The following is a 24,404-nucleotide window of genomic DNA, read 5'->3' as shown; positions in this document are numbered from 1 at the left end:
ACCGTCATGACTTTTCCATCATTTTACTAGTCTCTGTGCAGTCCTGGAAGATCTTCAAAGCCCAGCAGGAACCCAACCCAACTCCAGGGATGTGTCTTTTTGAGGAACCCCTCTTCTTCATACCCTGGATAGAGACTACCAGCTGTGTCATCACCCAGATCCAGCCTGTGTGGCGCTGGCATTGTAAAGCTGGGCCATTGACTGAAGACACAGGTGACCAGTTTGGGGGTCCATGATGGTCATCAGAGCCACAAGAACTATTTGCGGATTGGTGGAGGAGGTCTGTGCGTCCCTGCCAGGGCCATAATCTTTCTGAACGGTGAAATGATGAATGCGAGTACATGTACCCCTCTCTGACTGTCTCTCCTGCTGCTAGGCAGTAGCAGGAGAAGGGGGGGCTCCACACAACTCCAACTCCTCCTTTGCAACTCCAGTGCGAGCGGAGTTTGAGTCCGTAGGTAAAAACGAAGCATATTACACCTGCAAGGGTCACACTGATGCTCTCCGGCAGGAACGAGGGCATTGAGGTGGATTGAGGTGACCCAGACTTTTCACTGAAAGGCAACTGGACGGGTGACCTCCAGTGGAGGATTGTACACCAGGCGATAGCTACGAACAGACATTTGGCACACCTAGATCCAAGCACTGGGGAGCAATGTCCGAGGAAGAATTTTTTGTCAGGATCAGCAAAGCTGTCTGTATGGAAAACCCAGAAAAAAAGGATCCAAGGGCATGGGTCAGAGGATCCTCTTCAGATGAAGCCATGCCTACTCGCAGCTCGGCTCAGGATCGAGTCTGAGTTCCATTAACTGACGGAGGATCTGGACTATTTTTCGTTAAACTGGGGGATTCGCCATGTTTTGTGTTCTGTCTAGGAGGATGTCTTAGATCTTCATTTCTGATCGTTTCAGTTCTTACTTATTTATCTTTTTTCTTTTTCTTTTTTCTATTTTCTTTTCTGTTCTTGTTTGAGTTGAACCTACATCAAAGAACAAACATCAATCAAACAGTCAAACATTAAATAAATGTCACTTTTAAAATCAAAAATCTCTCTCTCTGTCTCTCTCTAAAAGGCACGGGCAAGTAGAAGTAGTACGGCAGATATTGAAAAGGAAAACTAGTTCAATCAGCACTCTCTCCCGGTGTTAAGACAGGAAAGCAGTCGGCAGTGACGGCAGTCAGTCTCCACATTTTGAAGAATCTTTCGATCTTGTATTGTCAGCTTTTTCTCGCGCAGCTTTACGGATTTGGATGTAAGTCCGACGGCGTCTGAAATGATGACATCTGCAAGGTGTAGCGTTGATTTTTAGGCCAAATGCGATGTACCCCACACTGTATGTAATCCCTTAGTTGGTGCATGTATTTCTCAGTAGACTCTCAATAGCGCTGCATTCTTTTGGAATGCTCTGTAAAACGGAAATATTGTTATTTACGAGCAACCCTAGATTACAGGCAGAGAGGTGTGCATGCGTGTGTGTGTCTCAGGATGTAATTTGTAGCGCCTATCAAATCCAGGACAGGGCTCAGAAATGCTTTGCCGCCTGGCTAAATGAAAATTAATCTATTTTTGAAGATAAACACAAAAAAAACAATAGAGCATTCATCTATCTTGGCTGCCATTGGATAGCCCCTCCCTCCCATAGAGCCCCTCCCTTCCCAGTGGAAGTACAGTCACTAGAGCTAAATTAATTGGCTGTCAAAACACAGGAAGTAAGATGAGAAAAAATGGATTTCTGCTTTGCCAATATGACAATATGTTCTATTCGTCAGGGAGCAGCAGAAGCATGGCAGCCCCCTGTAATTAGTTTACACGGCTGCTACCGTCATGCATTTTAAAAGGACAATGTGCGCTCCTTATGGACTGCAGTAGTTGGATGAATGTGTGCCAGTGTGTTTGTGTGAGAGTGAGTGTATTATGCATATCTGTCTTCTCCTCACCGCATGTTTTGTATGTGTGCAGCGATGTGTTTTTGGATAAATTATATGATGTGTGTGTGTGTGTGTGTGTGTGTGTGTGTGTGTGTGTGTGTGTGTGTGTGTGTGTGTGTGTGTGTGTGTGTGGTGTGTGTGTGTGTTTGTGGTGTTGTCTGCATGCAAGTGTGTTTGTGTACGTGTGTGTGTTTGTGTGCCTGGATTTTTGTATTTTTGTAAGTGTGTGTGCATTTTTGGACATAGCTCTATGTGTTTGTGTCTATGTTTGTTTGTAAATGTCTATGTGTTTGTGTTTATGCATGTGTGTTTGTGCTTATGTGTCCATGTTTGTGTGTGCCTACTACTTCATGTGAGTTGCTTTGGATAAAATTGCCAAAAGGACTGAATATCAATGGGAAATGTATATTTTTGGTTCCACCATTATGCAGTAATTTATGTGTGTGCTAACCACTGCCCGAATACTACCCCCCCCCCACACACACACACCCCCGACAGGTCACTGTGAGCGACGGCGGGCCGAGTCCAAAGCAGAGCACGGTGTGGGTGATGGTGCAGGTGCTGGACGAGAATGACAACAAGCCGGTCTTCCCTGAGAAGGTCTACCAGATCCGCCTGCCCGAGCGCGAGCGCCGCAAGAAGGGCGAGCCCATCTACCGGGCGTTCGCCTACGACCGTGACCAGGGCGCCAACGCTGACCTCTCCTACAGCATTGTCGACGGCAACGAGGAGGGAAAGTTCTTCATCGACCCCAAGACGGCCGTTGTGTCGTCGCGCAAGGCCTTCGCCGCCGGAAGCTACGACATCCTGACTGTACGTCGCCAGAGGAGGAACATATGTCACGTTACTTCAAAAATGCATTTTCCGACCGTTTCTTGAGCATAAACTGATAGGACTGATAGGACCGATAGGACGTATTTCATAGTCTTTTGGCTGTATAATGTTTAAAAGGTAGCATGAAGATGTAAAGGGAGTTGTTTATACACATGCAGCGCCACTGTGCCCCAGAGTAGAAGCTTTTTTTTTTCTGAACAGCGCAGAAAGGACAGACATTTGAGACAGGCACATTATTAACTCAAGAGTAGAATGCATAAATATAAAACAAAACTTGGAACTTTGCCAGAAGTAAACTGATGATAATCTTTACATCTGTAACTATAACTAGCATAAATATAAAACAAAACTTGGAACTTTGCCAGAAGTAAACTGATGATAATCTTTACATCTGTAACTATAACTAGCTGTAGGACCTGTGCGTAAACCATAAAATGACCAATATACATGTAACAGTAGACAACTATTTAGCATAACAGATTTGCGTGAGCTGTTTCCGTAGATTTCCAAAAGTCCAGAAGTCCAGATAAGTGAGGTTTGGATAAACGGAGAATTTCTTTCTGCTGACTTATCTTGCTTAACACCTTTCCTTGAGTCTTGTTTTTATTATCCCTATTCTGTGAACCGTCCAACGTACTATCTCACCTTATCGCGTCCTTCAGCCTCCATTTTCAACCTTCCTTCCAGCTAAAAGCCACGGACAATGGTCGTCCCCAGAAGTCGGCTACCGCGCGCCTACACATCGAGTGGATCCGCCGCCCGGCGCCCTCCGCCCAGCCCCTGCTGTTCGACGAGCCCTTCTACAACTTCACTGTGATGGAGAACGACAAGGTGGCTGAGATCGTGGGCGTGGTATCCATGCAGCAGAGATCAGCACCATTGTGGTTCGACATCACAGGTAACCCCACCCCACCCCTGTAGCTAGGCGGGGGGGGTGCCCTTTGCTGTAACACCTATTGAACTGGTAGATGCCCCACCTCACCACCCAGGTGGTTTGTGCCCTGGTTCTGGAAGTATTTTCTCAGCAATATTTTGTGATAGGCATTTCTTGGAATGACGATTTATATGGGTTTGAACGTGTTATCAAATCATCCAGCTGTGGTCTTAATCCAATCCATTAACAAGACTTAATTTAGTGGTTTGTGAGTGTATGTCAATTTATACATTCAGCACATATCTGTGATCAAAGTTTATTTTTAGTTGAACATTGAAAGCGAAACTTAGCGAAGCGATTCTCCATAGTGAGACAGTTCCACTTTTTATCTCGTTTTGTTTACAGTGAAGTCTCTCATTGGCTGGTGCCTTTAAATTATTGTAGTTCTTGATGAGAGAGATTCTGATGAAATGTGACATCTCTTAATCGAGGTTTGAAATTTGGCAAGCATCCAATGCTCAACTTAAGAGCTTTTGGGTCGTTTTAACTGTTTCGTGATATTTTGTGCGCCACATCTACGAATTATCTACAATGCAGATTAATGGTAAACAACTCTTCCGGAACCAAAGTGGCAGGGGCAGGCTTTTTCCTGAGGAGTGTGTTCCAGAGGAGTCCAATTTCAAACCAGGCAGGGATTTCGTGGGTGTGTGTGTGTCTGTCGCTGTACGTGAGGTGTGGCTTGAGGGCCACGCCCCTCTCTCCTCGCTGCATGATCCGTGCCAGTGTTGCCAGCCCCGACCACACCCTCCCACCCCCCGCCCCTACTCACTGCCCATTGGCTTTTTTGCTCTGCCCCTCACCAAACAGCCTGCAGTAACCACGACAATGTGGTGTCTCGCCTGGTGAGGTCTTTATGTAGGATTTGGGTGCGGGTGTGGGGGGTGGTGGTCACTTAACTTCCTCCTAAACAGTGTCTGGACCGGACTGCCTGTTTTGAGAGCTTGAAATCTCAGCAGCCATCACGGTGGACTTGCTCACAGTGGACTGACTGGCATTGTTCAACTGGCATTGATCAAAATATGCAAACCCCCACCAGTACATGGTCAATTTGTTATTATTGTACCTTTAAACATCCACACTTTGTTCCAACTGTAATTCACAAGTTCTTTAGTTTCTTTCAAATTTTCAGATTTAGTTATTTATTAAATCCAGCTGCCAGGGCAGGGAGGCCTGTGTATGGCCTCTCTGTAAATAACATTGTGGGGAACATTCAAAGCTAGTGTGATGCCACCAACCCCCCTCCACTAGCTGTGACATGCCCAACATGGCACGCTTTAAATCCCTTTGATCCGTCAAAGTTTGCTTTAATCGACTCAAAAAGGCTTAGTGAGATTATGTTATGTCCAGTGCACGAAGCTTATTTCTGACGCCACAAAGCATTAAATGTGTCATGGTGGATATCCCACGGCTAAAACCTAGTTGATTCAATAATTCTCCAAAACTGAATCGGTGTTTGCATTTCCATGTGCTTCTTATTCCTTACAATAATTCAATTCGTCTTCAGTGTCATCCGACGCAACAGCATAGGTACGCCGACGCCTTGTTCCGTCTTAAATCCGACTTACTCTCTCAAAGTAGGCAGGCCTGCGGACCGCGCGTCCCACAATGCACCAATGCATTCACCTTTTCCTTTTTGTTGCGCTTGTCGTAATTGTTGTTGTTGTTGCTGTTGTTGTTGTTGTTGGTGGTTAGGGTGACAGTGTGTATCCCGTTGGAGATACCTTCTGCCTCTTGCTTCTGGCTTTCTCCGTATCTTTCCTCACCCCTTATCTCTCTCTTAAATCTATCTATCTATCTATCTATCTATCTATCTATCTATCTATCTATCTATCTATCTATCTATCTATCTATCTATCTATCTATCTATCTATCTTTCTATCTATCTATCTATCTATCTATCTATCGTATCCTCTGTAACCTTTTGGTCCACGGTCACATCAGAACAAAGCAGTGCGAGATTAATTTAGTCTGGCAAAGCAAAACTTGTCAAAAAGTAGAGTCACACGGATGAAAGGCGAGCTTCCTTCACTTTTCACTTCAGAGACAACACAGACAAAGCAGCTTGGTAGTTGGTTGTGGCTACGCTTTCTCGCCTGTCAAGGTTCACCAAAGTCCACACGAAAGTTCTGGACGGCTTTAGCTTTGCCGCCTGAAGCCAATCCCCTAATTGCAGGCGATTGCGAATGTGAAATGTACCAAATTCGGAGCGGAATATTGACCACCCCAAAATACTGGTGAGACCGTGTCCTTTACTCTATGTGCTTTTTCCACCTTACCTTCGCTATGCTTTTCTTGGGCTCAAAAGTGTTGTGCTGTCCCTCTAAATTCCATTAAACCATCACAGGCTGCCCCCTTCACATAGCATTTATGTTAGATTTCTGATAATACGCCGGACACAAATTTTGCACATTTATTTCAGTGACTACATTTTATTCTGCTATTACACTGAAACGTACGGTGGTTCAAAATTGTCCCTCGAATGCTCCCCCTCCTCCACAGCCCACCCCCTCTCTCTGTCCTCCTCCTCCATCTCCTCTTTTTGCCCTCTATGTCCTCCCTGCCCTTCTCACCTTTTCTCTCTCTCTTGTCTTTTGTCTTTTCTATCACTGTATCTCTCTCTCTCTCTCTCTCCCTCTCTCTCTCTCTCTCTCTCAATGCTTCATGCCTGGAAGGTCCCAGGCCTTTCCGCGAGATGTTCTATATTCTGCAGAACGCTTGTGGCAGGAACTGTTCCACAGAAGGTATCTCGGTTTCAACCCAACACCCCCCCTATCTATCAGACACACACACATACACTTCCAACCCCCACCCCTCAAACTGGACCTTGCCTTTACGTCCTCTCCTTGTATTACTATTCTCTTTTTTTTTACGTTTTTTTTTTGTGCTACGTTTCTGTGTATTCTTATTTTTTTGTTTGGCCAATCACTATCGCCACCCGTCCTCCTCCTCTTCCATCACCTGAATGCATGCCCCCTCCCTCCCGCCCCATTACTCATGGCCCGCTCATCGTTCGGGTGGGGCCACAGTGGGCGAGTGTGGGTGGGGTGGGTGGGTTTTGGGGTACAACACGGACGAAGCATCGCATCAAAATAACAGTGTTTGGCCTTTGTGTCTCTTTGTCTGTTTTTATTGCATGTTCGCTCCCATGTATGTCTTCCGTCGTGTGTGTGTGTGTGTGTGTGTGTGTCTATGCGTGTGTGTGTGTGTGTGTGTGTGTGTGTGTGTGTGTGTGTGTGTGAGACTCTGTTCCAGCAATTTGATATCAACCGTATCAGCGATTAATTAACCAAAACCTAACCACAACACCTGCATGGGACAAAGTCTGAAGAATTTGAGTCTTTTAATTGAGCTGGTCTAAGACCTTAACGAGAAAAAATGACCGTGAGGTTCATGGTAAAACCATAACTGCTCCCCGGGCGCCGCTACATAACACTGGTCCTAGATACGTCAGTTGCTAGGATGTAAAATGCAGAGGAATGCATTTCGTTGCCTCAGTACTTGTACTCTGTGCAATGACAATATTTGAATATAATCTAATCATAATCATAAACTACCATGAACTGTTCACTGAGGATATACAGTAGGTTCACTATTTTCCAACCCAGATCCGTATTAAAATGTTGGTTTTCGTCATTTATATAACTAATTTATTACACTAACACAGTAAGACGGTCTTTATATGTTATACCAGAAAGAAGAATGTTCACAAACCAACTGTTTTGCACTTCTGCAAATCAACGCCTCTTTTATGGAAGCGTCATCTGTTTTTAGCAACACAACCCCCCAAGAACGATGACTTCACCTTGGGCGATTGGGGTGAACACACACACACACACACACACACACACACACACACACACACACACACACACACACACACACACACACACACACACACACACAAACTGGGTATTTACAGTATGTAGCTGACAAATGCAAGTCAGACACAGAAAGAGTATTAATGGAAGGACAGATTTCTCTCTCTCTCTCTCTCTAACCTACACACACACACACCACATGAACATCTGTTCTCACATGTACACACACTTGCCAGTTCAAGGTTTGCACATGGGTGCACACAAAACGGTGCAAGCCCACACACACACACAAACACACAGACAAACACATACGCACACACACACACACACACACACAGAGACACACACACACACACACACACACACACACACACCGGCCACAGAGCATTTCTTAGTCAATTAGGCGCCTGAGTGCCTGTGACCGCTCGGCAGAAAGCAGTGGGGTCAGCGGGCAGTCCGGGCAGCCGGACTTACTTGTTTCCCCATCACCGTATAGACTGTCTGTAGGTGGGGGATGAAGTGAGACTGGTGAGAGAGAGAGAGGTGTGGAAAGCAGAGGTGACCGCAAAAAAAAACCCTTGGATGAACCCTTGGATGAAGGGATCGAGCAAACCCAACCCCCCCTTGTTTTACTTTTGAGACCAGAAAAGAGAAAGAGCTGAGAGAGAGAGAGAGAATCCCTTTCAACAAGACTTAGCCACGGCTCACCTCGTTGGCCAGCTTGTCAGTGCACAGGCGAGGCTCTCAGAGAGTCACGGAGAGATAATAAGGGAGAGAGTTAAAGTTATTAAAGTTACAGGCGATGGAGGACAACGTAGCTATTTAGTTACGGTTACCTTTACAGCTTCACAGAAGAGTTGAAAGTTTGAATTAGAATTAGTTTATTCATTTATTTTTTTATTTTTATTTTTTTTTGGGGTGGGGGGGTTCATACGAGGCTCAGCTTTTTTTATATGTTCTGAAAACCGAGGAATTTAATGATTACACATCCGGGAGACAGTATGGCAGTTATTGGGGCAAAATCTGAACAACAATGTATAGAAATTATACACTGGGAAAGATTTAATTCATTTCACAGTTAAAGAAAAGCTGCTAGATGGATTAACATACAACGTAGAGATAGAGAATCAAACACAATCAAATAGATAATATAAGCTACAGAGTGATAGAAGGAAAACGAGAGCCGAGAGAGCCCCGTGAGCCTAAAAACTCGGAGAGAACCCTACAGTTTAGCCAGCCATTGGTTATTCATCCAATATTAATCAAAACTTGAGATATACACATAAGCTTCCTCTAAGTGATTTCATGACCACAGGACGTTCAGCTGCACACACATTCACATCACCACATCCTACACACACACACACACACACACACACACACACACACACACACACACACACACACACACACACACACACACACACACACACACACACACACACAGCTGGAGCTGACCTTCTGGCTGCCTGGTCTAAACCCACACATCTGCTGGAAGCTCTGCAGATCCAGCCAGACAGCGCCAGCTGACGGCCCATGCTTTGGGTCCATGAGTCAATGGCTGAGGTCAACCCGAGGGCGATCTGTCTCACGGTGTTAGCTCCACCCCCGCCCCTCATTATATTTATACAGTATATCCAACAAACACAATTAAATGAATGGCAAAATGCCCCAAAAATGCCAAAAAAACAATTTTTTTTCTGTCAAATTGTCAGAAAACTGAATGTGCCGAGTATAGTGAATCTATGATCTTTTTAAGATAATGTTGATTTTAAAAATATTTTTCGCTGTCCTACTTAGAGTTTAAAGACAAGTTAATTGTAGGGTTGTATTTGGGAGAAATCAGTAGATTTTTAGACGGCAGACTTTTGAGTCTCTATACTGTTAGACATACAGTACAATCATTTCTATGCCGTTACTGTATTTATTTATTTTTTTATTTAAGAAATCTTATCAAAACCGTCTCTCACCCCAGTGGGAGATATTTTTGTCTTCTTGTTTTCTCATTGATTATTTTTTTACAGTGTACACACACACACACAACCACACACCCAGACACACCCGGCTACCAAGGCAATAGATCCTTTCACTGCGTTCTCGTTTTTGCGGAAACTGCAGGCACGCGTCCTGTTTTTTTCCCGCTCTTTTTTTTTCTTTTCTTTTTTTTGATGTTCTTGTTGTTGTTTTCCGTTGGTGTTGTTTAATCTTCCGGTGGAAAAAGAATAAAAAAAGAAAGGAAGAGCGGCTTTCCTCCAGTGTCCAAAAGAAAGCAAAAGACAGATCATTGCACCCTTTGTCTCTCACAGTCTTTTGTTCCCCTGTTTTGTTCTGCAGTTTTTTTGTTTTTCCTGCAGCGCGTCAGCGTTGTTAATCTGCAGCAGAAGAGACAATAGATGCACACACACACACACACACACACACACACACACACACACACACACACACACACACACACACACACACACACACACACACACACACACACGCGTGCGCACGTCGGAAAATAGTTTTCTTGCGAGACGCCCTCTTGTTGTGGAGTTTTAGATTTCCTCCCTCTGTAATTTGGCGGCAGACAGGACGTTTTATTACTTTTTCTATTTTCATTTTATTTTTAGCTCCATTTCTTTTCCAACCTCAGCGCTGATCTGCGCCAAACCTCGGCGCCTCCTCCTTCAGCCCCTGTCCTCATCCTCGGAGTTAGAAATTCTACGTGGAGATGCAGACGTCAAATGCAATTGGAGCGGGCTTATAGCGCTCTCCTAGTTTTCTAAGTTCAGGATTCACTTGGAGAATTGTGAATTGTATGAGTTACTAATCATATCGCTTATTGCCGCTATTCCTGATAGCTCATACCCCAATGTAATTGCTCGTCTCGTTTTTGGGCTTGCCGGCAGCGGGGAAGTGAAAACTACAAGGAACATAGGTCTGTTATTATTGCAAAGCCAAAGCACTCTTTAGGAAAACCATTAGACCTGCATGGCTGCAAATTACTGTCATTTAAGAGCATCAAGTTTTTTGGCAGCAAACGTCCCTAAACTGGTAGAGACAGGCCAGGAGGAGGAAGCTGGTTTGTGGGCGACGTGCTTGCGCCCGAGAGGACTTGTGTGCACAGAGGCCGACCGGAAAAAAATAAAAAACTACACTGTGATGCGTGGACGCAGATGTGGGCAAATACACGCAAATGACACACACATATACACATACACAGACGGAGGCGCTCACACAGAGACACACATGCTGCACACACATTGAGACACACACACACGGCTGACTGTGGGATGGTTGAGCTGGTGCTGGGCTGAGGGCGTGGATTTATTAGATAGAGACGGCGACACAAAACCACTTTCAGTCTCCACCGCAAGGCCTATATATACAAACACGCACACACACAGATACACACACACACACACACACACTCACACACATACACAGACACACACACACACACACACACAGAATGCACATAAATATTGTCATCCACAAGGGCTGTGTAGACAGTGACACATTCCATTTCTCTTTCTGCCACATAAACCCACTCACACCGAAAATTACCCTCGCATTCACCCCACAGCCACTCCATTTGTGCAGGCTAAATGACACATTAGCATCAGTGTGGGTAGTCAGGAAGGAGGCTGCCACTTAATTAGGGCTTTCACTGCATCAGAACTCCACTGACACTGGAAATTTTTTAATTCTGCATTTTGGTACTGACTCAAAGCAATCCGGTCCGCGCCAGTCTCCCCACCAGAGTACAAGTCAAGGATTTCTTTATGGTAGGAACACTTAATTGCCACCTCCAGTTGTTTTTTGTGCATATTTAGCGAATATATATATCACCATCTAAATTGACACGCCCACTCACATTAAAACAAATTCTTTCACGCTCATTCTGCCTCTTTATTACAGAGCGACTACAGTCTATTGAGCGAGGAGGCTACAGTGTTCACCATTATCAACACTAGCTAGCAGCCCATAGTTGGTGGTAATAGGCTTCATTTATCATCTGGTGCCATGGCATAGCCCTTTCATGATGTTGAATTATTAGCCGTACCGCCATTTTCCTCGTTTGCAGAAAACCTGTCAGGAAAAGGGACGGGAAGGAAAATTGACCCGTCCCAACCGCACATATTGTCCACACACTTGTCTGCCACCTGTATAGAATGGACAGGCTCATTTGCCAGTCACGAACAGACAAACCCACGTGCGCACACAACGTTTTCCTGTTATGTACTTGTGCTATGTACTCGTTTTTGCATGGGCCAACTATTCATGCATTGTTTCGTTTATTGTCTGACTGTTGATGTGTGCTTTTGATTCTTTGGGTTTTTTGCATTGTTTTCTTTGTCTTGTTGTTACCCATTTGTCTACCTGGTGAACTGGGAGGATTGGGAAATTCGGTGTCAATGAGACGGAATCAAGACCCTCAAACTGCATGACCACCCACCCCCACTAACCCAAACTCCCTATCCTACCCCTGTCCCTACACAGCCATACCCACAAACCTATCCCCTACACACTACCAGAGAGGTGATCTTTCGGTATGTGTGTTTGTCTGTATGCGTGTGTGTTTGTGTTGTAAGGCTGGGTGATAATTCAGGATGATCTATGATCATCTTCCGACGGTATCATGTTTTCATCAGAGATGGAAAGAGTCGTTTCGGAGAGCAGTTTACTCGAAAGCAGTTTACTCAGTTAACTCACCCGAGTCATTACTTCTTGACATGGGCTCTGGACTATGACTATGAAAAATTGTTATTATCAAATCAATTATTATTATCTTATCAAAATTGAGAGTGAAGTCCAGTACTTTGTTTGAAATTAACTTCGAATGATTGACATATTCTTGTGGAAACATACTGAAGCGCTCTGACAAGAGGAGAAGAATTATGTTGCCATAAGACATCATCACAAAATGTTTTTCTGTCATCACAGGGTGTTTTTCTGTGATTTAACCTGAACTATGGCATGTCAGATATACAGTATAATCAAGTGTCATCAGTATATACTGACATTGCTTGAAATTGATTATTGTGAAGAACTAGAAATTCTTCCGGACCAGTCAAAGCCCTTGTCTGTACTTTATGTGTGTACGCTTGAGATAGTCCCTCATCCATTACACACTCAGCCAATTCCTCCAACTCCCACCCAACATCATCCAGCGCCCTCTCATTTGCCGCCCCAACCCCCCATCTAACTGCCGTTCTGCTCTTCTGGCGCCAGGCGGCAACACCGACAGCCTGTTTGACATCGAGAAGAGCGTGGGAACCATCGTCATCGCTAAGCCCCTGGACGCCGAGCAGCGCTCCTTCTACAATATGACATTGGAGGTGACTGATGGGACCAATGTGGCCCACTCGCAGGTATGGCAATAAGAATGTGACAAAATGCAGGGGTTGTTTTTAGGCCATCTCACATTAGTTTTTCTTTTTTTTATGGGAGCGATGAAACAAAACAAAAAGAATGGAGGGTTCCCTACAAATTCCGCTTAACTGGGTTGTCTAATTGCATCCATTTTTAGGATGACTTTACATCTACCATGTGCTGTCCACTCTGTGCAATAACCAGCAGGTAATTCTTTGTTGCAATGTCACTGAGGGTCAATTAAAAAATATTTGATAACGGTAATAAATATAAGACTTATTCTTTAATTATTCTTAAAGATTTGTCCTTAGTAGAAAAAAGTGTTGTTCGCTCATGCGTGCTCCTGAAATAGATCCTATTAGCGGTGCAGCTTGGTACTATTAAAGAAGAAAGAAGAAGAAGAAACCCTCTTTATTTGTCACACAACACACCACACTACAACACATGCTTGCACACATACACTCGCACATGCTTTGATGGTGGTCGGTGAAATGGATCCTCTGCATTTGACCCATCCTGGCTTGTCCTTCCTCCGGGGCCACAGCCAGGAGCAGTGGGCAGCATACGTGGACGCGCCCGGGGACCAGGTGATAAGTGTCCATCGCTGGTCAGACGATGATGGGTGCATGTTTTTGGTGGGGTCCTTACTGACGTGAGGTGGAGGAAACCCCATGTGAGCACGGGGAGAACATGCAAACTCCACACAGAAAGGCTCCTGTTTTGAGGATGCTCTTAAGAGCACTAAAGAATTGACTAGCTTTAGTCAGTGCAATGGCAAGTGAGCCAGCCTGGTTTATAGATGTGGAAACTAGCTAGTGTCTAAAATGTGTCCCGGTAGAACACAGAACCTACACACAGGTTATTTCGTAGTCATTGGGCTTCATTCATAAGTCTATGGAATCAAAGTTAATCTTAAAGTGTAGTCAGAAGTTTCTTACCTGAATTTGTTCTCTCGGTACAATAAAAATGCATGTACGTTTGTGGAAAGGCTACGTTATATTTTGGCTGGCAACATTTGTGGACAAAGCTTGTTAAAAAGGATAATTATTGATACATGAAATCCCAAAAGTCATGATGTCAAACCCAGCAGCAATTGTCACTTTAATTGGAGTGACTGACTAATTGTAACATTGGGAGAGAGAGATGTTCACTGACAGGGATTCTCTTCTATTTGTGGGGTCTTTACATCAGAGCTACTTTGCACATGACCCTTAAGTCTGCATGCCTTTTATGGTATTGACAGGGCTTCTACCTTCAGCAAATGGGTATGAACGGACGCACTAACCCAGATCATGGATGATTAGTACTCGTCATACGGTGTACATTCAAAAAATGGAAGAATCTCCATTATAACCCCAACCCAAGTATCATGGACCCCTCCCACCTCGCTTTAAAAAGCAATTCAAGAGGGCCAATTCAATTCAAGACCCCCGTTGACCATGTACCCATGTACTGGCTTTCAACTTCATGATGCAGCCTCGACTTTATTCAGAGAAGAGTCTTGACATTTATACACGTCCCCAGACACATCTCGTGATACCTCAGTAGTGGGGACATTGCCACCTAATTTTTGATTCTCCCAACTGTCCCAATGACTCAATCCCCGACACTCCTGCTCCGCACACGACATGAAAACGACGTGACTGATAGTGTCTGTCAGCGAGGGCCCAGTGAGTGATGGTGCCTAGCTTTGTGGATTGATTACAAAGGCACGGGTGTAGAAAACTAAGCCCATCTTGTCCCCTCTGGCTGTCCCTTGGTTTCCTCTACTGGCTTATGCCACATCTACTCAAGGGCACTTACAAATGACACATTCTGTGCTCAGCTTCAAGGTCCCAGGCATATACAGTATATATATATATATATATATATATATATATATATATATATATATATATATATATATATATACAGTGTGTGTATATATATATAATGTGTGTGTGTGTGTGTGTGTGTGTGTGTGTGTGCCCAACCTCTATGCTACAATACTTTTTCAACTAAGACAGATGTACTGTGTATCCTTTAGTGTGCTTTTTGCCTGTGTGAATTTAGATTCGATTTAACGTTACTGTTATTGAAATTAGATTTTGTCCAGTTCTAGAGGTTCAGGTTTGCTGCAAGGAGAGAGACACACACACACACAAACATGTCTAAGACAGGTGTCAGACACACAGACACAATCACACAGCATATGGTATTAGCATTTTTATAGGGTGAGGGGAATTGTTCTGACATGGGGAACGCCGTATTTCCCCCAGAAGGACAGGGGCACGCACAGCGCATGGATGTGACACTCATCTTGTCATTTCCAAGGGCAGTCAATTTCCTCAACCACGCTTTGTGATGGAGAAGAATGACATAGTCATGCATTTATTTATATTCATACACATCCTGACATGTTTGTCATATGCACGCCAGTCCCTTGTCATTGTATTCAAAGTTTTGTTTTTTTTTGTTTGTTTTTTGACACAAGCTGTCAGGCTTCTGAAAAGCAAAAGGAAATGAATCAAATATGACGCATTCTAGATTTGCAATGTAACCAAATTGTTCGGTTTCGTACTCAGATAACACAAACTTGGGCACACATTGTATTTGGATTTGATTGTATTTGTTCTTTTAATGGTGCAAAACAGTGTTTAATAGCGAAGAAGTATTTCATCTACGTATCCGTCCAGTTAAATTTAATTACAATGTAGAATTTAGCTTGTCTCACCATGGGTAAATGGGGGGAGGGTCTTATACAGTATATCCTAAATCTGCTTTTCTAAAATCAGAAAAAAAATAGTAAATCCATCCCTTAATTTTTCCTTTTCGCACCACTTCTCATCTTTGCGGAACCTCATGACTGTCTTGCCACAGACCTGCATGTTCTGTCCCCCTAGCAGTGAAGATATACCTGGATGGCTCTCCGGCATGACAAATTGGATCCCGTCGTCTTAGCATTCTAAAGGGGAAAGACAGTGGAAGAGTAAGAGATAGATGGAACGAGAGGGAGCGAGGGATGTGTGTGTGAGCGCGCTGTGGCGTCCACATGCACATCCATTCACACCCATCTCCGTCTTCTCTTTAGCAACGCTTACCTCACTTGTTGATCCCCGAGCCTTAAGTGACAGACTTCAGTGAGACAGAATTTTATGCCCACACAGACACACAGGCAAAAACACACACCTGTATGCGGGTGCAGGAGGAACCTGTACTTTCTTTACACGTCTGTTCCTTTTTGGCTAAGGCTCCCAGATGGAGGCTCAGTGTGGCACAGAAGGCTTTAAGACGGGGGTGGAGGGGGGTTGCGTGGGGGATTGGGGTGGGGCGAGTGGAGGAGGGGTGAGGTGGGGGAGGTTGATTCTCGGTGTCCGACAGAAGGCAGAGTGTCGCATGGCCGTGTAAATTTAGACGCAGAAGGCTCCCCTGTGAGAACATCGCTTCGTGATACTCTCTCTAATTTCATTCCTTCCTTCCATCTTCCCTCCTCTCCCTGAATTTTGGTCTTGGTACCTTCACATCTCCATCACTCTCCATCATCTTCCTTTCTTTTTTCTTCACATAACGACTGGCATGTGCCAATGCTGTGGATGGAAACGTTCGTGACTTTTTCCATGAGTCACCGTCGCCCAGAGCGATTGGCACACACACACGTGGACACACATACACACAAACACCTTATGCTTTCATCTGACTGCAAAGATACATCTTTGGTTGTATAAATAAAAATCATCATTGATATGGGCCTTTCTGAAAAACATGATGATTCCTTTATTTTAACCTTCATAGCTGCATTCTGAACACATCATTTAAAAAAGTGTGTATGGGTGTCAGAGGGGTGAGGGGGGTCTCTATTCCGTAAAAGTCCATCGATGCTGTGTAAATGCAGAATGGTCTACTAGCATGCACACCAATTCGATTTTCATACTCATAAAATATATAAAAATATATGTTTTCCCCTTATCACAGCAACACAAATCAACAATATGCTCTATTCTCTTCTTTTGCACTTGCTCATCTCTCTCACTCTCTCTCTCTGGGTGTAGGTCCACATCACGGTTCTCGACAACAACGACAATCCTCCCTTGTTCTCGCAGCCCACCTACGACATCACCCTCTCTGAGGACACGCCCCCCGAAACGGAAGTTGTCCAGGTGCTGGCGGCGGACCGCGACGAGTACCACCGACTGGCCTACTCGCTGCAGAGTGCCATCGACCCCAGTAGCCTGCGCCTGTTCCGCATCGACGCTGCTCTGGGTGTCATCTACACGACAGAGAGGCTGGACCACGAGGCCTGCGCCCAGCACATCCTCACTGTCATGGTAAGGAAAGGAGAGTGGGTGCCGCATTATGTTTTTGTCTGTGTTCATTTTCAATAGTTCATATCTTTGGTTTTTGGGTGTTTGTGGGATACATAGTAGATTACAGGCTGTAAAATGGAAATAGGGATGAAGTTCCCTTTCACAGTTACTGCAAGCTATTACTCATGGGAATGATAAACAGATCATGTAATCCAAATGAAGATTCTGCGTTCATGCCGGATGGCAGAGGAAACTCACATCGTGTGAGTTACACCAGTAACTCACATAATGTTGTGAGTTACCGGCTGAAGTAACCTTGGGTGAGGCAGCATAGTGTGTACATTTTTCCAATCTTCATTTGGAGCAAACAAACATGACTTCTAGGAGGGCGTATCCCGACTGCTGACTCTGCAAGGAGGAGGGAGATCGCCACCGCTCCTGTGCGACGTCTCTGGGAAGGCCCTATATCGGGCCCTCTGGCTAGGCCTGACCGGGCACAAAGATCGGGACAAGCTGCCACTGCTGTATGCTCCAGTGTGCCCCACTAGTGCCCCACCAGTGCCATGACGACCTAGTTCGAGGAAGAGAAGAAAAGCGGAGAGGCCCTCAAATCATGGATCCACCGCATGGCGCCCTCCCAACCGTGGTAAGCACGTGGGAGAGGCCAGGACACAGAAGCGGGAGAGCGGCCTCGCTCCACCTCCTTGTCCCCAGAGGCAGCAGAAACCCCGGAGATGTAACTGGAACGCGTTCAGCCCCACTGATCAGACTCAAGGCCGTTATTGGTCTCGGCTGAGGCCACAGCAGGGCCCCACTGCCACAGCAAGGCCCTGAACCCCAGAAAATAACTGGGGGGGCAGCGGGGCGACTGTTCTATCCCTTCAAAGCGTTCCTTTCCCCCTATGTTTATGGCCAGAAAGCAAATGTTTATAGTGGAAAAACATACACAAACCATTGGCCTACGTTTGTTCCCAAATGTTTGTACCATGAATCATATACCTCTCCATACCCGCCATTTGGAGTGTGCAGTAGACCCCCGTTATAAACCCTTGCTCGCTGGGCACGAAGTCCCACATTTCCACAAAGCACAGTTTGAGTCTAATCACATATTCCACAATATAAGATGCAAGAATAAACCCTGGTATCCCATTGTGTCATGCTTTACCAAGGGGGAAGTTTTATCTGAATATATCGTCCCCCTAGGCAACAATTGTCCATGGGCGAGCACACACGCCCACAGGGCAGCTACACTCAAAGTGTGTGCATGCAGACCTGTGGGTCCGTAGAATAAGCCGGCTAAGGTCCTCAGGACTGTGACTAAGGGCTACTGTACGCAATCCAGTTTCCCCATCCTCCACCAACTTTTGGCGGGAAAAATTAATTCTGTAGTCCTGGACAATCATACTGAGGTTCTCGTGATAGAGATAAACTCCCTGCTAGAAAAAAGTGGTAGTGCAGAGCGTCCCTAGAGAGAGAGAGGCACACAGACACTACAGCAGATACTTTGTGGTGCCAAATAAAGACGGAAACCTCCGCACAATATTAATTGGCAAGATTTATTGGACCAAACGACTGGTTTGTAAATCTACATCTGAAAGATGCCTATTTCGACATCTCCATCCACCCCTGGTACAGAAAATGTGCTTTGCCTTCCAGGGGACACTATATATACTACTGTATATACACTATACATTTTATATACTATATACATTATATATACTATATATACTATATACATTATATACACTATATATACTATATACACTATATATACTCTATATACTATATACAATATATACACTCTATATACTATTTACACTGTATACATCTCATCTCATCACCGTTCTCCGTCTAATTCCTGTCTGTTAGTATTCACTACACTAGCGGTCGCAATGACCACGACCGCTTTCCATGAATTAACACGGGTCCTCGCTTATTGACCAATTCGCTTAATGACCTGGTCCTAGGAACAGAACTCGGTCGTTAAGTGAGGAGTACCTGTATTTGGACAACTGGCTACTCTGCAGCAGTCACTCAGTTGGACAATTTAACCTCTTTTCACCCTTAGAGTCTCGGCATCACTATCAACATGGAGAAAAGTGTGTTAACCTCGAGTCAGTGCACCCCCATTTTTAGGCATAGAGCTAGACTCGGTTTCAATGATGGCCTGTTTCTCTTCAGCCAGAGTTCAGGCCATCAAATCCTGTGAGGCACAGTTCAGACCAGGACAGTAAGTGACATCACTTTTGTGCCAGAAACTGCTGGCCATGATGGCATCAGCAGCCGTGGCACTGCCTCTCGCCATGTTGCAGGCCAGGGCGTTCCAGATGGGGTATGCAGCCAGACGTCCTCAGCCAGTGAAGGCCAGACACCAGTAATGCCGGTGTCGTCGAGGTGCAAACGGTCATTATCAGTGTTGAGAAGCTCATGGTTCCTTTGAGCGGGGTCCATGCTGGGGAGCATTTTCATACCACTCCACCAGCACCACTGATGCATCCACTAGGGGGTGGGGAGCTATCTACAATGGTGCGACACCCAACGGGCTTTAGACGGTGACGTAGGCTAAGCGTCTCATGAACGTATTAGAGCTGCACACTTATTATTAGCTCTTCAACACTTCCTATATCCCAGAACATGTTCCTATCCAACATGTTCTGGTGAGGTCAGACAACACGTCGACAATAGCATACATCAATCCCCAGGGAGGGTCTGGTCCCTCCCCCTGTACCACATGGCGAACCGCTTACTGCTTTGTGCAGAGCAGAACCTCCTCTCCCTCTGGGTGGTCCACATCCCTGGCAGACTCAACCACAGAGTGGACCTATTGTCCAGAGGGAACCCCCTTTTTCACTTATACTAAAGCTGCATGCATATAATGTTATAGCGAGTGAATTAGATGAATGTGTGTGTGTATGAATTGAGTCTACCTTGCATACTGGACTTTCTTTCTTACAGTTCAACCAGAATACCAGAATTAAGGCAGAAAGAGTTGATGCATTGTGTTCTCTCCCAGCACTGTTTTAATATTGACTCATTCCGATACTCATCTCTGGGTAAGAAATTACCAGTGCGATGTACTAATTTAGAAAAGAAGGCCTCGCCAGTTGTGAAAGGTACAGGAAGGCACCCCTGCCATTTTCATACCAAATAGGAGATATATCTGATTGTGGCAGGTGCACTGATTAAATTTCATATTATCTTTTTCAGCAGGTAGATGCTATCCACAATCTTCCTATTGTGCATTGCAGAGCGCAGGAGGGGCCATGAGAGTGCACAGCCGGTGTTAAGCATGTTTGGGAATGTTGTGCATTTCAAAAACCCCACGTGTGCTTTGATATGGTCCTTATCTCATTATTACAGTCCATACAGAGGAAATGAAATGAGACAACCATGTATCTTGGCTTAGCGGGTGTGTACAGTAGGTTATAGCCCATATAGCAGCAAAGATCACAGGGAAAGTCCCTTTTCCTGTGGCTTGTGTAATAAAATAAGAAAAGCATTCTTGCATTTGATTTATCAGGGGGCACAGGAAAGACAAAGAAAAAACAAACTCACGCTTATTTTGGTTCTAATCAATTAATCCAGTGGCAGGTAGTTTTATTGTTTGCCTATTACACAGTATATGTTGAGTTATTCGATTGCTAGCAAGCCCATTGGTGGGGGTTTAGTAGTGTGGCAGTATTTTGTAATGTACAGACAGCATGCTAATTAGGATGCAAATGTTATCCTATTTATACTCTCCCTGTGTGGCTCTGAGGTTTTTCTCTGATCTCATTGAGTTGTTGTTGAGAGTCTTGGATCAAGGCATAAATATCTATCTCACTAGCCCAGTAATTCTCATTTTCTCTTCCAATGTTGGAATTACTTGGTCCCCAAGGGCCTACAGTAAAATAGTTGCAGTTCTCTGAGTAAAAAGACTGTAACCAGTGAAGCAGATTTGAGTAGCTCAAAATAGAAAAGGAAACCATAATTTAAGAAGAAGCAATTGTTTCAAATAATTTTCAGGATTACTGAAATTCCCCTTTCATCAATGACATTCTATATGCACGTTGGCAAAGTCCATATTTGCCAAGAAAGAAGTCAAAGTAAGCGTTGAATAATGGCATTCAAACTGAGACCATGTTTCTTCTGCTAGGTGAAGGACCAGGAGTTCCCATACAGAAGGAGCCTTGCACGGGTGTTGATAGAGATAGAAGATGTTAATGACCACGTGCCCATCTTCACCAGTACTCTTTATGAAGGCTCTGTTTATGAGTCAGCTGCAGTCGGATCAGGGGTGGTCCAAGTGACAGCCCTGGACAAAGACAAAGGGCAGAATGCAGAGCTTCACTATTCCATTGAAGGAGGTAGACAACTCTGTTTTTCTCTGTTGGAATTTCTTACATATTTGATTCAACTGTGCTATGCTTCAACACGCATAAAATGTATTACTGCTCTTCTCTTCTTTCTTGACTTTCCAATAGGTAATGCCATGAATGCATTCCGGATTGAGCCAGTTTTGGGTATCATTTCCGTTGCCCGCAACCTGGACCTGTCCGCCATTGGCCATTACGTTCTGACAATCAAAGTCACTGACGGGGGCTCCCCTTCCCTGTCCACGACGACCCTAGTACGCATTGCAGTCACACTCTCTGATAATGCTGGGCCAAAATTTCCCCAGCCAGAGTATCAAGCTGAAATCACAGAGAATGTGGCAGTTGGCACTTCTGTCACCACAATTAATGCAGTCAGCCAATCCACCTTGACCTATGACATCAAACAGGGCAATGGTGATCACACCTTCCGGATGAACCAGTACAGTGGCGTGCTCACCACTCAAAAGCCCCTTGACTATGAGGCCAAGATGTCCTACACACTGACAATCCAGGCCACCAATATGGCTGGCATGGCCTCCAATGCCACCCTGCACATCCAGGTCTTAGATGAGAATGACAATCCACCTGTGTTTCAGCAACATCAATACCATGGAAGCATCAGTGAGGCTGCGCCAATCAACAGCGTGGTAATTAACTCAGACGACTCACCACTTGTAATCAGGGCCACCGATGCAGATCGCAACCAAAACGCACTCTTGGTGTACCAGATTGTAGAGGACACTGCAAAAATGTTTTTTACTGTTGACTCTGGCACTGGCTCCATCAGAACCATCGCAAATCTAGATCATGAGACATTTGCTAGCTTCCACTTCCATGTTCATGTCAGGGATAGTGGGAGGCCGCAGTTGACAGCAGACAGTCCAACTGAGGTCACCATAGAAGTGATTGACACCAATGATTCACCTCCTCATTTTACCCAGGATGCATATGAAACAGTCCTGCTCCTCCCTACCTATCTGGGTGTGGAAGCTCTACAGGTTTCAGCCATAGACCCAGACAGAAATGTTCCTACAGAGCTCACCTACTCACTGACAGATGGAATTCTAGAACACTTTGCCATTGACTCCTCCTGTGGGATCATCACTGTTAAAAATAACAATTTCTCTAAAGAGCGTTTCCGCTTCAATGTGAAAGTCTCAGATGGGAAGTTCTCAAGCTCAGCTCTGGTCACCATTCTTGTCCGAGAAGCTCTGGACTCTGGTCTGAACTTTGCGCACAGCCTCTACTCTTCCTCTATTCAAGAGAATGTGACAAATATAACCAAAGTAGCTGTGGTCAATGCTGTAGGGAACCGTCTCAATGAGCCACTTAAGTACACCTTATTAAATGCTGGTACACACTTTAGAATTAGACCAACTTCTGGCGTAATTCAAACCACAGGAGTTCCTTTTGACCGAGAGAAACAGGAATTCTATGAACTGGTTGTTGAAGCAGGCAGGGAACATGATCGCCTACGTGTGGCCAGAGTAATGGTTAGAGTACAAGTGGAAGACATTAATGACAACAGCCCAGTATTTGTTGGACTGCCATATTATGCTGCTGTCCAGGTAGAGGCTGAACCAGGTTCATATATTTTCAAAGTCATGGCAGTGGACAAGGACAAAGGTATCAACGGAGAGGTGTCTTACTACCTCAAGGACGATCGTGGACATTTTGAAATCAACCGGCACACAGGAATTCTCATTCTTAAGAAGGCCTTTGAGTCAGATTTATCCAATGTGGAATACCAAATGGTTATTTATGCCCGAGATGGTGGGCACCCACCACTGTCCTCCACTGTGGAGTTCCCCATCACTGTAGTGAACAAGGCAATGCCTGTGTTTGACAAATCATTCTATTCTGTTGCTGTGCATGAGGATGTGGCAGTACACACACCAATCCTCAGTATCAATGCCACTAGCCCTGAGGGTCAAAGCCTTATCTACACCATCGTAGATGGAGATCCGTCACTTCAGTTTGACATTGGTTTTGATACAGGAGTAATTCGTGTCATCCACTCTTTGGATTATGAAGAAGCGCCATCCTATCGGATGACAGTTAGAGCCACAGACTACCTGACCGGGGCTCGGGCGGAGGTAGATGTAGATGTAGTCGTTCAGGATGTTAATGACAACCAACCTATGTTCCAAAAAATGACATACAGGGCTGTTCTGTCGGAAACTGTCATGATAGGGACTCCAGCCCTTCAGGTTATTGCCACTGACAAAGACTCTGTAAAGAACAGCATCATCCGCTACCAGATCTTCTCAGATGAGCACAACAGCACCGACTACTTCCACATCGATAGCAGCAGTGGGTTGATTCTGACTGCAAGAATGCTAGATCACGAGGTAGTTCAAAGATATGACTTCACCGTCAGGGCTACTGATAATGGTTTTCCACCTTTGAGCAGTGAGGTGTCAGTCGTGGTTGTTGTGAATGACATGAACGATAATCCACCGGTCTTTAACCAGCTGCTTTACGAGGCATATGTCAGCGAGGTTGCCCCCAGGGGTCACTTTGTAACATGCGTCCAAGCATCCGATGCTGACAGTTCAGACTTTGACAAGCTGGAATACAGTATCTTGTCCGGCAATGAGAGGATGAATTACATAATTGATGCAAAAACAGGAATTATAACCATTTCTGGTCATCGCAAGCAAAGAATGGAGCCTGTTTACAGTCTGAATGTTTCAGTGTCCGATGGGGTTTTTACCAGCACAGCACAGGTCCATATCAAAGTGCTGGGGGCCAACTTGTTCAGCCCAGTGTTTGGACTAAACGTATATGAAGCAGATCTACGTGAGAATGCACCTGTTGGCACCAAGGTTATAAAGGTAATTAATTAAACCAATAATATTCATGTTTTGTTCTTTTCATGTTAATTATG

At 44.9% G+C, this 24,404-nt stretch overlaps 1 protein-coding gene across 1 annotated transcript in view; it reads left to right on the top strand.

The window, feature by feature from the left end:
• Positions 1-24,404, top strand: part of fat3a (FAT atypical cadherin 3a) — a gene marked incomplete at both ends in the record, with an annotated part of 159,113 nt that overhangs the window by 79,182 nt on the left and 55,527 nt on the right. Inside the window, 6 exons of the mRNA XM_080007052.1 lie at positions 2,428-2,742; positions 3,451-3,661; positions 12,736-12,875; positions 16,905-17,180; positions 21,295-21,505; positions 21,623-24,351. Coding sequence (XP_079863178.1) covers positions 2,428-2,742; positions 3,451-3,661; positions 12,736-12,875; positions 16,905-17,180; positions 21,295-21,505; positions 21,623-24,351 — 3,882 coding nt within the window. The remainder of the gene's footprint in view (positions 1-2,427; positions 2,743-3,450; positions 3,662-12,735; positions 12,876-16,904; positions 17,181-21,294; positions 21,506-21,622; positions 24,352-24,404) is intronic.

This window comes from Zeus faber (assembly GCF_960531495.2).
Source record: "Zeus faber genome assembly, chromosome: 9".
Classification (NCBI taxonomy): Eukaryota; Metazoa; Chordata; class Actinopteri; order Zeiformes; family Zeidae; genus Zeus; species Zeus faber.
The sequence above is the reverse complement of the archived record's forward strand: the minus strand, read 5'-3'. Positions and strand labels throughout refer to the sequence as shown.